Source organism: Cucurbita maxima, unplaced genomic scaffold (genome assembly GCF_002738345.1).
Source record: "Cucurbita maxima cultivar Rimu unplaced genomic scaffold, Cmax_1.0 Cma_Scf00044, whole genome shotgun sequence".
NCBI classification, from domain to species: domain Eukaryota; kingdom Viridiplantae; phylum Streptophyta; class Magnoliopsida; order Cucurbitales; family Cucurbitaceae; genus Cucurbita; species Cucurbita maxima.
Window position 1 is genome coordinate 379,962 of NW_019272060.1, and position 14,082 is coordinate 394,043.

Sequence of the window (14,082 nt, forward strand, 5' to 3'; positions counted from 1 at the left end):
TCCATCAAAGGTCAAGTTAGGCATGTTGTTAGGGGAGCCATAAAGGGTAATGAATGGCCTAGTCCTATCAATAGTAAGCTTCTCTTTATAAACTCCTCCTCCTATCCAAATCACGACGCGTTTGGTGTTACCGGGAGGAACACTAGCGATGGCTTCGGTGACAGTCTTGAAATCTCCACTTCCATCAGCTCTTACTTTAACCACGGTGGCGCGTTCTTCAGCCGCCACAAGGGCTGGATCAAGCTCACCCTTGCGATCGGTTAAGGGCTTCACATTTTTGGAATACCAAGCATCTAGTTTCGACTTTTCGGCGGGAACGGGTGGTGTGGCAGCGAAGACGCCTACAAAAGCTGCTAGGAAAATCACCGAACTCGTGAGAGAGAGAGCATCAATGCAATATTTCATATTTCTGTTATATTTATTTTTTTTAATTTTTTAAATTTGGATTTTGGAGAAGAGTGGAGTACGTTCAATTGCATGGAGCAGGTGGGATTATATAGAGTGAGAGGGCCCACTGTGAACTATAAGAACCAACGTAAAATTTGGAGTAGTTTTACCTTTCCGTTTTACCTGCCCCAGTTTAAGAGATTTACCGTTTTAGCTGTTAGACTTTTTTTACCGTGTCTTTCCTTTACTTCAAATATAGAAGTACCATCTGATTTAGTATTTTGAAAAATACTCAGTGACTCCACTATTGTGGTTAGGGAATGTAAACACATACAATCGTATGATTAGGACCCATCATTTAAAACCATCATAGATGAGCCTCCAACTATGATAAATTAAATGTGTAGTACTTCCTCACACCCGACCCACATGTTTGAGTGTAGGTCTATCAGGCAGTCCATCATAATCATCCATGTGACATAGCTCCACAAATCCTTCACATATTACTCGGTGCATAAGTTTTCATACATTTCGTTGGTTTTTTGACCTTTAATATCAAATTAATTAATTTTAACTAATTAACTAATTGATGTTTTTTATAATAACAAATAATTATCAATATTTTGAATGGTCTATATCGTAAAACTGAGAATAATGATTCCAATGCCATATGAATCACTTAAATCAAAATTAAAACGAAAAAGTTATAATCGAAACAAAATACTCCAATTCGAAATGCCTCGACTTTTTTAGAACAGGTCCGAGTCAAATAGTAATGATTCGAAGCACCTCTTTTTACACTATTTCGGAAACCCAAGGACTCAATCGTATGGATATGTAAAATACAGGATTGGGAAACGGATACTCAATTTAAAGTGAGTAAACAGAATTTCATACTCGATCTCATAGATACATATAAAATTCTGTGGAAAGCCGTATTCGATGAAAGTCGTATGTACGGCTTGGAGGGAGATCTTTCATATCTTTCGAGATTCACCCTACAATATGGGGTCAAAAAGCCAAAATAAATGATTTTAGCCCTTATAAAAAGAAAACTGATTCTTGACTCGACTGAATGATAGGACAATTGAAATGATAGGACAATTGAATTAGTACGATAGACCAATCAAATTATAAGACTTTCATTTTCGAAGAGTAACTAATAGTGAAATTAATTACTTTTAAGAAACAAAAAAAAAAAAAAAAAATAATTATACCTAATTATACTAATATATCATTTAAATAAAAAAAAAATCATTTACTCACATTATTTTTATATTATATTATATTATATTAATAATACATAATGAATTAAAAAAAAACTATCACCCAATTATTTATTATTATTATATTATTATATCTCTAATAAATTTGAAAATTTTTTAGTACCATTATTATTTATTATTATATTTATAATAAATTTTAAAACTTTTAAATGGATAAGTTTACTCACATTAGTTTTTATATTATCTTATTATATTTAAAAAATTTTAAAAAACAATAAAATAAAATTCTAAAATTTTTCTCACATTATTATTTTATTTTTATTTTTATTTTTATTCTTATTATTAATCTTCCCCTCCTATTTCTCTTTTAACACAATATAATATCCCGTATTAGATATTTTTATTATATAGTGAGAAAATAGTTGTGAGTGCTAACCTCTACCTATTTATTCTGATTATTTTCGAGTCAGGTTTAAGTAAGTCAAGACGAAAGGGAACCCCTGACCTATTCTTCTTTTAGAGGGTAAAGCTATTTGTTTGAAGAACCTGAACCGTAACCTGATTGAACTCGGTCTGTTGTTCTCTTTACCCCTTCCCCTGCATTGGCCTTCAAAGACTCTGAACCTCTCCCTAAACTATAAAGAAGAAAGATTAATGAGACTAATTTCACCCTTGACCAACGTAATTAGTAAGTCAAGACTCAACTCCTTATTCCAGAACCTATTTGTTTTCTTTTACTAGGTAAAGCAGCTTCGCTCACTCACCTGTCGGTTTCACTTGTAAATCTACTCTTTTAAAGGGCGTGATATGTTCTTACAAAATTCCAATACTTGTAACATCTTGCAAAATATTGAGTTTGCTCTCGAATTCCTAAAAGAGCACAACTGTATGCAGTTAGACTCTGATTTGATAAAAGAGTAAGAAAGTTCTTTGCTAAAATGATTAAGAGTGGAGAAGGTCGAGTTCGTTATATTTTTTTAACCTATTCCTATTTAATTTCAAAATTGTTTAATTGTTTATTGTTTTGAATTAAATTATTTTTATATACTTGTATTAATTACCTGGAGTCATTTCTACAAATTTTAATAATTATAAAAAGTAAACATTTTTAAATAATTTTATTATTAAACCCTATTAGCTCCCTCTATGGTTGCTATCGATCCAACATATTTATCATTTATAACATTACTCAAAGGTTGTGCATTAGAAAACTCATTATCATGCAATATGACATTTCATATATATACATCATTGTAACACGAGATATCATCGTATCATGTCATATGATCATCATGCATTTCATGTCATCATATCATATCAACATCCTAATATATTGTAGTAACATAGTACATCGCATCATCATAACATCATAGTGTCATCGTAACACATCATAATATCATAACAAATCACATCATCATATTATCATAGCGTCATCATAACACATCTTAATACAATAACAACATACATGACATGTGCAAGGGTCACTGGGTACGTGCTATCATACATGAGACAAGTCTTCCAACCGAGTCAAGTTCTCCTCCTAATTTAGCTTGCTCTCGTCCTTCAATTTTATTCTCACTTATGTTGAGGTTTCACCTATTTGAAGGGTCCGAAACGAAGGGAACGAAACAGAGCTGAGTCGGAGCCAAGCCAAGCCGATCGAGTAGAGTGGCTGAGGATAAGACACGTGTTGGTGTGGAGCTGGCGCGTGCGGATCACAATTCACATTGAGGCGCGAACTTTGGGTTGGGTTCTTGGTATCACGGGTTGCGCGTATTGAGCATGGGCTCAAAGGCAATAGGCCGCGATTGGGGCTTCATGAACATGTTTGCTGCGCGGTTAGGCTAAGGGCATCGAGCTGTTTGACTTTGGATGTGGATTTGCTGCAAGTGGGTAGTCGAAGTCTAAACCTGAAAATACAGTCTTCTTCACCCGACTCACTCGAAAGGTTCGATGACATTTCTCTCTCTTTCCGAGAGTTTCTGGCATCTTTCTCAATCATTTTTTCATTCAGATCTCGACCACTATGAGTCCTATTGGCTTGCCTCACACTTCCATGATGCCTCAGTGTCTCAAACGTACCTATAAGCACAAATCCCTTTTTACACCTCAATTTTCCATAACCCCAAACATGTCGATGGAAATATAAGTACGATGAGGCAAGGGCACTTGCAAGTGACTTACCGTTTGTACTCTTGGATTCGTTGGTCGTCTTTCCTATGACGTGAGTAAGTCCTCCTTTGATTGTAAAACCCAAATCGAAGTTCACCGACATCACATTTCGAGGGATTAACCGTCGTTCGTCTTCTCCTTTGTTCTTTCTATATTCCACACTTTTATCTCTTTAGGTGAGGTTTGAAGTATGGCTACCCACCTAGAAGATGAAAAACATAGGCCTCTGAAAGCACCGCATGATTGGAAATAGGTTTCTTTAGGTGCTTCTTAGTCCCTAACTTGGTTTAGGTTCCAAACCCGTTCTATTCAATTTGAAATCTTAAACATATCTTTATATCCTTAGAAATATGTCCTATAAAAAGTAACCAGTCATTTAGACTATTTAGAACTCAAAATAACATGAACCGTCCTAGGGGTATTTTGATCATTTTACTTCTAATTCTTGGTTTAGCTACTTAACATGTTCCAATGGAAGGGAATGAACTCTTCATCCACGTAGCGGAAACATTGGGAACCGTTTTGATTTTTATTAAGAATTAAAACAAAGCAATATATAAAAGAGTAAGAACTCTACCTTTGTAGAAGCTCTAGCTTGCAAGACTCCTTGGAGTGTTCCAACCATGCAGAAGTTCTTCAATATTCCACAAGATTTTCCTTACTATGACTCGAACACAAGGTCAAGACTTGTGGGAGCCTCTTGAAAGAAAATCCCAAAGGGATTAGAGAAACAACTTCGAGAATTCTCTAGAGATGTAATTTTATTCTCTAGAGAAAGTGGGAGAGATTGATGTGTCTTTGGCTAAACCCGAGGGTCCTATTTATAGAGACTCTCGGAGAATATTTGTCATATAATATATTTGCATATTTAATATATTAGGATATTATACCTTATATAAATCATATTGAGATATTATAAGATATCCTAATATATATTTAATTAATTTGAATCTCATTCAAATTTCAAATATATTTTTATTTAATGTATCAAATACATTAATTGATTTAATATTTAATGGTAACAAATACAATAAATATATATATTTGATAATATATCTAATATATTAAATATTAATTTCAACACTCCTAATTAATATATTTTTTTATTTACCTTTAACATATCTAATATATTAAATATCAATTTGAACCCTTCAAATTAAATATATTTTCTCTATTTTTTTAATTAATTTGACATTTCAAATTAAATTTAATTTCTCATTTATATTTAATATATTAAATATCAATTTAAACACTTTAAATTTTGTTTCAAATAAATTGAACTTTTTTTAGCATTTCTATGAGCTAACAAGGGACTTATGATCTACAGAAATAATACAAAATTAATTAATTAAACTCTTTGATTAATCAATTTTCATTCATTAACTATAGGTCACTCCAGTATAGACCTAGAATTGCACTCTTATGTACTATAGGACAAATTATGTCCATCGATATAATCATTACAAGTAAGTCGATTCTTCACAAGTTGTTCATAATTATAGCTGGGTCAAAAGTCTGTTTTACCCATATAATTACATCTTTCACCTTAAGTACCACTGATTCTCTAATGAAATATTTGTCTATGATCCAATCATAAACCAAGTCCCTCTTGGGCCAATGAGAGGGTGGGGCCCATTGTTCAAGTCCCGAAATTAGTAATTAAGAGAACAACACATCTACTTTTCTTATATGGAAATGAGTGAATTTCATCTCATGATATTATGTTCCTAACTCTCTATTTGGAAATAGTAGGCATATTGAATGGGCTAAAAGAGTCATTCTCACCCATGTAAATTAAAGAACAAGCCCTCACAGACAGGAGTTCATAACTCACCAACGATTAAGATCGAGTCGCATATGATCATCATGTAAAATATTAATCTTTTCAATTACCAATTTATAAAGATAGATTAAATATTTCTTGGTCCAGTCTTATACAAACTCATTGTATAGGATACCCCCACTTACATGTCTCCACATGAATGATTTGGATGAAATCATTTGTAACGATTACAAAGTGAGCCGTATCAATAGGGTTACTAGGATAAGACACCCACCCTTTTCCATATACTATAGACTCTTTAGGTTATTACTTGTACACGATTCTCTTATATGTCAATCACATACTATTCAAGATTATATTAATAACCTTGAATTTTCATATAATGGATAACAATTAAATCACAAATAAAATAATATAAATTATTGTTAAAAAAATCAAATAATTAAACGAGGCTTAGGGCATAAATCTCAACACCAATATCTTTGAAACTTCACTACATCATCAAAAACCATAAAACAAAGTCTAATAAAAAAGTTTCATAGCATTTGGAGGTCATCTAGATCATGAATCGATGATAAATTACCTTAGGGACATTATGGTCATTTTACACTGTTACCTAGTTTAGCTACTTATCTTTACATCCAAATGATTTCTACAAGCATTTCTTAAGAAAAGTCTAAGATGACTACTTATCTCGTCATCAACGTTCAAGACCTCCTTTCTCGAGCTTTCGGCATCCAAATTATTCTGAATTTTCTTTGTTAGGTTTTTCAGTCCTCCTACAGACTTTAAAACGGATCTGCTATAATCTACCGGTCTCCTCCACATCTTTATAAATAATGGTTTGTTCTCCTCCCCAACAATGTGGGACAATCTACCGGTCTCCTCTCACATCTTTATAGATAATGGTTTGTTCTCCTCCCCAACCAATGTGGGACAATCTACCGGCTCAATTCTTATAAATAATGGTTTGTTCGATTTTTTCATTAAACTTGTTGGAAACCCATATGGAATGTGTAGGAGTTGGTAGGAAAAGGCCAACCAATGTGGGACAATCTACCGGCTCAGCATCCTTACTGGCACATATTTGTAACGACCCAGATCCACTGCTTGTCCTCTTTAGGCTTTCTCTTTCGAGCTTTTATTATTATTTTCTCGAAAAAAAAAATCAAAGTTTTTTTTTAAAATTCTTGATCATCATTTTTTCCTTTTTTTGAGCCTCTTAAATTTCCTTCTAGATAAGGAATTAAAAACATGAACAGTTCTTTACCTATGGAAAAATGACCCTTTTTTTTAATTATTATTATTATTTTTTATATATAGTTACTTTTTTTTTTTTTTCCTTTCAATCCTTTTCCAAAAGTCTTAAATTCCAAAAATTACTCTTAGGGTATATGAATGACTTGTTTAAGACCATTGTCCCTTGCTTCAACTCTTTAATTCCTTTCCTTAGATTTTTTGAGTTTTATATGAGCGGTTATTACCTTCATTACAGGTTGTTCCAAACCATGAAAGTTAAGATAGAATAATAGAATGCAGTGTTTTCAGTTTCAGTCAGTAGTTTTATACGTGACTTTTCATTTTCTCTCTCAACCATTATGTTAAAGTTTTATTTTGACGAAGTTATTTTCATTTCCTGCTTTAAACTAGACGTATAAGTCCTGGCTTGGTTTGGAACGTTTTATTTAAATTTTCACATATGTTATTAAAGACATGTATACAGTGACCTCTCTTATTTAGACAATTTTTTACCCTTTTATTTTCATTTGTTCTTTACCCTTTTACCTTAATTTTATTTTTCCTACTAAATACTTAATTTGATATACGTTAAAAGTTAAACTCAAGACCTAAAAACCTAAAATTTTATACAACCAAATAGAAATTAAACTCGAAACATATTTATTTGGATTAGCGTTTATTATTGAAAAAGTAAAAAGAGAAAAGAAATAGTTATTAATATAATGAAAAAAAGTGGATTTTATGATATGATGGAGTCATTTCAAAGGATATAATTGTGATTTACAAAATTAAAGTTCATCAATGATTATGTGTTTTTTAGTTCAACAGTGTTATGCCGACAAAATAGGAATTCCGACATAAATATCTTGTCTTTTTTATTCATAAAATTAGAAAGCCGACATAAATATATTGTTTTTTTAATTGATAAATATATCATACGTTTATTTCTTATTCATAAATATAGCAAGTTGGAGAATGATGAATTCGAACCAAAACATTATATATGATTTTGAAGAATGAATTGATAATAAAATAATATAAATAAGATTGCATCAAATCTATTATGGATTATACACCAATAATTGGATCATCTATATATATATTTTAGGTCCATTCGATTAAAGAATTACCGTCATTAAATAAACCAACAAAATTTGATTTCATCGATCTTCGTTTTTCTTTGTTAATGGCTCTTCACCAATTTTTTACTTCTTTTACGAGTCTTTTCATCAAACGAGTCTCTTTTGATCTCAATTGTTCATTTGTCCCTCCCGTTCTTAAAGTACATGGCGGTGTAAGAATGTCAAGTCAAACTATTGTACGACGGTCTGGAAATTACAAACCTCCTATTTGGAAACTTGAGTTCATTGAGTCATTAAAAAGTGAATTTAAGGTATGAATGATGATAGAAATCTTTTGATTGTTTACTCTTTTTCGTTTTATTTACATTTAATTTTGAAATGAGTTTGACAATTACTTGTGGATATGTATGATGTTTTCAGGGAGAAATGTACGTAGAACATTTGAATGAGCTAAAGGAAGAGATCGATATTATCATGAACCAAATAATAGACGACCCTTTAAAGCAACTCGAGCTGATTGATACTTTACAACGACTTGGAATCTCATATCATTTTGAGAATGAGATTAAGGATATGTTGAAAAGAACATATGAGAAGAGTTATGAAAGTGATGATTGGAAAAAGAATAATCTGCATGCAACATCACTTGAATTTAGACTTCTAAGACAACATGGATTCAATGTTTCACAAGGTATCAACTTTGTTCAACACTTAATATTACTTGTGGATATGTTTTCATGATTTTTTTTTTCTTTTTTTGCACAATATAATGGAATAGCAATTCATTGGATATCAAATTCACGAGCATGTGAAACTATCAACATGAAAATTTAGTATCTTAGTCATGCTGCATTAAACCGTGCGTATTTATCAACAACTTTTTGTATTTCAATGACAGAGGTTTTCAATAACTTCAAGGATGAGATGAAAAACTTTAGCACACGACTCTATAAAGATTTGAATGGAATGTTATCTTTGTATGAAGCTTCGTTCTTATGTATAGAAGGTGAAAACATTTTAGAGGCAGCAAAACATTTCACAATCAACCATTTGGAAAAATATATGAGATCGTGCAAGGATGAACATGAAGCATCCATTATTAGACATGCGTTGGAGTTCCCCTTGTATTGGCAAATATCAAGATTGGATACAAGATGGTTCATTGATATCTACGAGAGAAAAGTGGATATGAATCCTATTCTTCTCGAAATTGCCAAATTAGATTTCAATCAAGTTCAATTTATCCACCAAGAAGACGTGAAATATGCATCAAGGTAAGATTATTATAAACATATACATATTTAGAGCATAGACAATAATGATTTATGATGTTCTTTTATCGAAATTTTGTTAAATCACAGATCAACTCAAAAATTTTCTTTTCCTTTGAAAAAATTGATGATTTTTTTATTTTTTATTTACATTTTTAAGACAAAAAAAAAAAAAAAAAAAAAAAAAAAAAAAAAAAAAAAAAAAAAACTTTAAATTTATAGATTGTTATAAATTTAATTATATCAATACTGGAACATTCCCTCTTCCGGTTAGAACGTTGATACAGTCGTTGAGAAATTTCTGAAAGGCTAATCCAATCTCGATATAGCCTTTACGCAATCTTAATCTAATTCATTCCTTCATTGAATTGGATTTTAATTATATTAACATGTTTACAAACTCCAAGAACAGGTGGTGGAGGAGCACTGGATTTAGCGAAAAGTTCAGCTTTGCAAGAGATAGATTGATGGAAAATTTCTTTTGGACAGTGGGTGTTGGATTTGAACCCGAGCTCTCATACTTTAGAAGAATGGCCACAAAAGTTAATGCATTAATAACAACAATAGATGATATTTATGATGTCTATGGCACATTAGATGAACTCGAGCTCTTTACTGACGCGGTAGAGAGGTAAGCAAACGATAAATCTATGACAATAAGAAAAAGTTTAATCTCGGTGTTAATTTCTATTTGTTATATTATTTTGTTTACCAATTCATTTATTTTTTAATAGATAATTAAATTTACCATATTAAAATCTCAATATTTTTTTTTTGATATATAATCCTCTTCTAAAATATGATTTCAGGTGGGACGTTGGTACAATGGATCAATTACCTGACTATATGAAAATATGTTTTTTTAGTCTCCACAATTCTATCAATGAGATGGCTTTTGAAGCACTGAGAGACAAAGGAATTAATGTGCTTAAGTACCTTAAGAAGGCGGTATGAATTTAATTATGATAAGTATTTCTAACTTTTCTTTTGATTAAGATCAACAAAATTGTTACGTAATTTATTTATATGATACTTAATTTTATAGTGGGCAGATTTGTGCCAAGCTTATATGTTGGAGGCTAAGTGGTATCACACCAGCTATAAACCAACTTTAGAAGAATATTTAGACAATGCATGGATTTCAATATCAGGACCAGTTATATTAGTTCATGCATATGCTTTCGTGACATCCCCAACGCTCCAAGACATGGAAAGCTTGGTAGAATATGCTGATATAATTCGTTGGTCTTCCACAATTTTGCGACTTGCTAATGATCTAGGAACATCATCGGTATGTAAACAAGAAGCCTTATTTAAAAGGAACTTTTTTTTTAACTACGATAATTGAAAATTAAGTATGTGAGTAGGTAACTATCTTCGAGTTAATGAAATTCCGTGCATGTTATTAAATTTAACATTTTGAAATTTTTATCAACTAATATGATCCTATGATGGATAAATTTCATTCAGGATGAGTTAGAAAGAGGTGATATTCTGAAATCGATACAATGTTACATGAATGACACGGGAGCCTCGGAGAGTAAAGCTCGTGAGCATGTAAAGCGTTTGATTGATGAGACATGGAAGAAGTTAAATAAGGCTGAAGTTGAGAATTCTATCTTCTCTCAAGTGTTTATCGAGAGAGCTAAAAATCTTGCTAGAATGGCACAATGCGTGTATCAATATGGAGATGGACATGGCATGGGATACCAAGAAATAAACGATCGTGTAATGTCTCTACTTATCCGACCCATTTCCACACATTCATATAATGAATAATGATCAGAGTTTTTCGAATTGTTATAACAGAAGCGGAAACAAAATCGATTGCACTCTCACATCATATATAGTCGTGAAGTTATTTTACTTAATAGAAATGTGAAGCATTTCGGAAAAGGAAAAATGTGCAGGTTCAAGCCTCATGTTTGGAAACCGAACTAAGATTTGGAAGGTGGGGCACCCAGCTCAGCCCAAACCCATAACCTGCGCAACCCGCATGCATATACAGCCCGCAGTCTAAACCAGCCTTGCCAACTTGTGACCTAGATCAACTCGACAACCCGAACTAATCCTTACAACTCGCCCCTCGACTAAACAACTGGTTGTCGGCCCAATCCAACCCCTTACGTTCGAGCTCCATCCATAGATTCATTGAGCTGACCTCTCCCAACGGGTTTTCCGCAGCTTCCCGGTGACATTCTGGCAGCTCCGGTCAGCTTGTCGGCTCAGCTTATCAATTTTTACCATGTTCCCCTATTTTGGATCTCTTTTCTACTCTTTTTGACCATTTTGGAATTGATTTTTGCATTTGAAAGGAGTACAACCCTGGTTTAGCCAAAATTCAAGGCTTAATTATGAATGCTAGGTAGACTACGCTGATCAACGTGTTCTAATTCGGTGCCGTGAACTCATATAAGTTGACTTGGATTTCAAGGGATGAGTTTGAACTAGCCTCAAGAATAAATTAGCAACTTCGGCTTAAGCTATTCATGTAACTGGCTTAATTATTGACATGATTGGATGAATTGAATCAAGTATGAATGACACGTGCTATGTCGTCCCTCTACGTGTCATTATACGAATTGATTTGGCCATTTAAAATTTTTGAGTTGTTATTGGAAGAAATTTGTAGTTTTGTGAAGGAAGCTAGAGTTGGGATCAAAAGTTTGAGTTCCTCTTCAAGTTAAAAACAGTATGATTTCTATTTTTGGATCAACTTTGAGCATATTTATTTCTTATTGTAGTTAGATTAAAAATTACAAAAAAATCTCTTTAAATATATGAATTAAAACTCTACAACTTTGATCTAAAAATCAAGTTAATTCGAGTTAAGTAGTACGCTATGAAAAAATAAAGAAAATTGAGAGAAATGTGTAAGACGATGAATGGACGATCATAAGTGGCAAGGATTATGACATGTATCGGGTGCTAGTGAAGCCACACGTCAGATTCAGAAAAATGGGGAAGAAATTTCTGTTTCCACTTCAGTCTGTATTCGAAGGTGCGTGAGGTTACATGAGAACCCGACCCCGCTGACGGACCTAACCCGCACATATGCACGAGTTTGCTTCTTCAACTTGTGTGTGAGGCACAGAAGAGTTCCATATACGGATGACAGAGACAACGCTTGAAGACCAAAAGATCGGTGTTAAGTTAGTTACATTTCATGTTATTTTATAGTCTTATGTTAGATTATGACAATGTTTTGTTTCCTAGTTTTCTTGATTAGGGCAATGAACTTTTTGACTGAAAAATGTCTTTATGCGACTAGATTAAAAACCATTTGGTTTTTCTTTTCTACCAAAACTGTATCAACCAAGATCACATCTGAATGAGATAAATCTTGTGGACAAGATGTCTAAGAAAGGTCTAAAAGAATTAAAAGTTAGTGGCAATACCAACACCAACAAGGTGCACCTTCATTTTCAGTGATTCAATCATAGGAACTCCAAAGGTAATTATGTTTTGTTTGGAGCTATACTATGTTGAGTGACCTTTGAAGTATTTTTCCGAGATGCATGCAAGTGAGTCCATACATTTTTCTGATAAAATCTTTCAGAATAGTTTCGAATTTAAATATTAGTAGACTATAAGACACTATATGTTAATTGTATTTCCATCTACTAGAATATAGGTTAGTATAGGACATTTTAAGACCCACAAGTTAAATAAGTTGAAATTTAAGACCCTCAAGTCATATTGCACATGCTCGGAATAGTTTCAAATTTAATTATTGGTATACTATAGGTTAGTATAGATTAATTTCATTTCCATCTATTAGCATATAGGTAGTGTAGGACATTTTACTTTATTTTTTATTTATTTTGTATTGCTTCAACTCAATTATTTTCGCATTAAATATCCATGATATGTATATAGTAGCGACTTTAGGTTAAGTAGAAAATTTAGAGTCATTATATCAAATGTATTTTTGAAATTCTTTAAAAAAATGATCGTCATAATTGAAACTTTTGAAAGTTTAGGAATATTTTTTAGATGACGAGCAAGTTCAAGAGTATTTTTATTAAGTCTATTTTTTTTTCAACTTAATTTACATTTTAGTGTTACCTTAAAGTAGCATGGGAATTTAGTGGACCTATATGTTTTAAATCAAAATGGTATAAAATTAATTAAGTAAAATCTTAAATCAATTAATGTTCATTTATAGGTCACTCTACTTTAGACATATAGTTGAACTTTTATACATTGTAGGACAAGTTCTATCCATGAATATAGTTACTATAGGTAGGGGTGTACATAGTTCGAGTCGGATTGGGTTGAGGGATTTATTTGAACCAACCCAAAAAGTTCAGATTGATTGGATTGGTAACCCAATCCAACCCGAAATTTTTCACAACCCAACCCAGTTCAACCCTCTATTTTTAGGTTGTTCTATACTAAGAAGAGACAAGAAGCGAAGAAATAACCTACCGTCGAGCGGAGAAGTCCGACGAAAAACACAAAGTGTTGAAGTTCGACGGAAATGGAACGGAAAGGCGAGCGGAGAGATAGTCGATGACAATGTCGAGTAGAGAAATGGGAGCTGAGAAGAGAGTCTGATAAAGAAATAAAGAGGTGACTAGCGAGCTAGATTGACATCCGAGATGAAAATGACGTCAACGGAGGAGATGAACGCTGTGAGATGAGAACGATGAAGATGTTGATGGATGAAAAGAGAGAGAAAGTATGCACCCATAAGAAGAGAGAGAAAGTACGAGAGACCATTAAAATAATTAATAGTATCCAAGAAGTGAGAGAAAGTCTCGACCTTCAATAGTGCATGTGCGCCGCATGGCAGGGTTGTTGTCTGATGGGCGGGATGCATGGGCTTGGGCCTTTTTAATGGTTTTCCGGTTAGGTCAGATTGTCCCATAATTTAAAATTTAAACCTCAACCCAACCCGAATAAGATCTGGTTCCAAA

General features: G+C 32.7%; 2 protein-coding genes and 1 long non-coding RNA gene across 3 annotated transcripts in view; 2 read left to right on the forward strand and 1 right to left on the reverse strand.

Moving 5' to 3' along the window:
- The window catches only part of LOC111470319 (pectinesterase PPME1-like), a 2,109-nt gene extending 1,704 nt beyond the window's left edge, over positions 1–405 (reverse strand). Inside the window, exon 1 of the mRNA XM_023115874.1 lies at positions 1–405. This exon is cut by the window's left edge and continues 84 nt beyond it. Coding sequence (XP_022971642.1) covers positions 1–405 — 405 coding nt within the window.
- LOC111470322 overlaps positions 1–5,347 on the forward strand; it is a 7,685-nt gene extending 2,338 nt beyond the window's left edge. The window contains exons 2-3 of the long non-coding RNA XR_002715024.1: positions 1,264–1,266; positions 5,337–5,347. This is a non-coding gene — a long non-coding RNA (uncharacterized LOC111470322). The remainder of the gene's footprint in view (positions 1–1,263; positions 1,267–5,336) is intronic.
- Positions 5,348–7,941: 2,594 nt separating this feature from the next.
- Positions 7,942–11,500, forward strand: LOC111470415 (terpene synthase 10-like). Its single transcript, XM_023115979.1, has 7 exons — positions 7,942–8,200; positions 8,310–8,580; positions 8,788–9,163; positions 9,573–9,791; positions 9,970–10,108; positions 10,206–10,451; positions 10,631–11,500. Exons 1-7 carry the CDS (start codon positions 7,994–7,996, stop codon positions 10,937–10,939), a joined length of 1,767 nt encoding a protein of 588 aa, XP_022971747.1. The 5' UTR covers positions 7,942–7,993; the 3' UTR covers positions 10,940–11,500.
- Positions 11,501–14,082: the final 2,582 nt, after the last annotated feature.

What these genes read in the sequence shown, in the direction of transcription:
- LOC111470415 (XM_023115979.1), top strand. Translation starts at nt 7,994, where the DNA reads ATGGCTCTTCACCAATTTTTTACTTCTTTTACGAGTCTTTTCATCAAA. An exon ending in TGGATTCAATGTTTCACAAG is followed by an intron (nt 8,581 to 8,787) that starts GTATCAACTTTG and finishes TTTCAATGACAG; the next exon opens with AGGTTTTCAATAACTTCAAG. An exon ending in TTTACTGACGCGGTAGAGAG is followed by an intron (nt 9,792 to 9,969) that starts GTAAGCAAACGA and finishes ATATGATTTCAG; the next exon opens with GTGGGACGTTGGTACAATGG.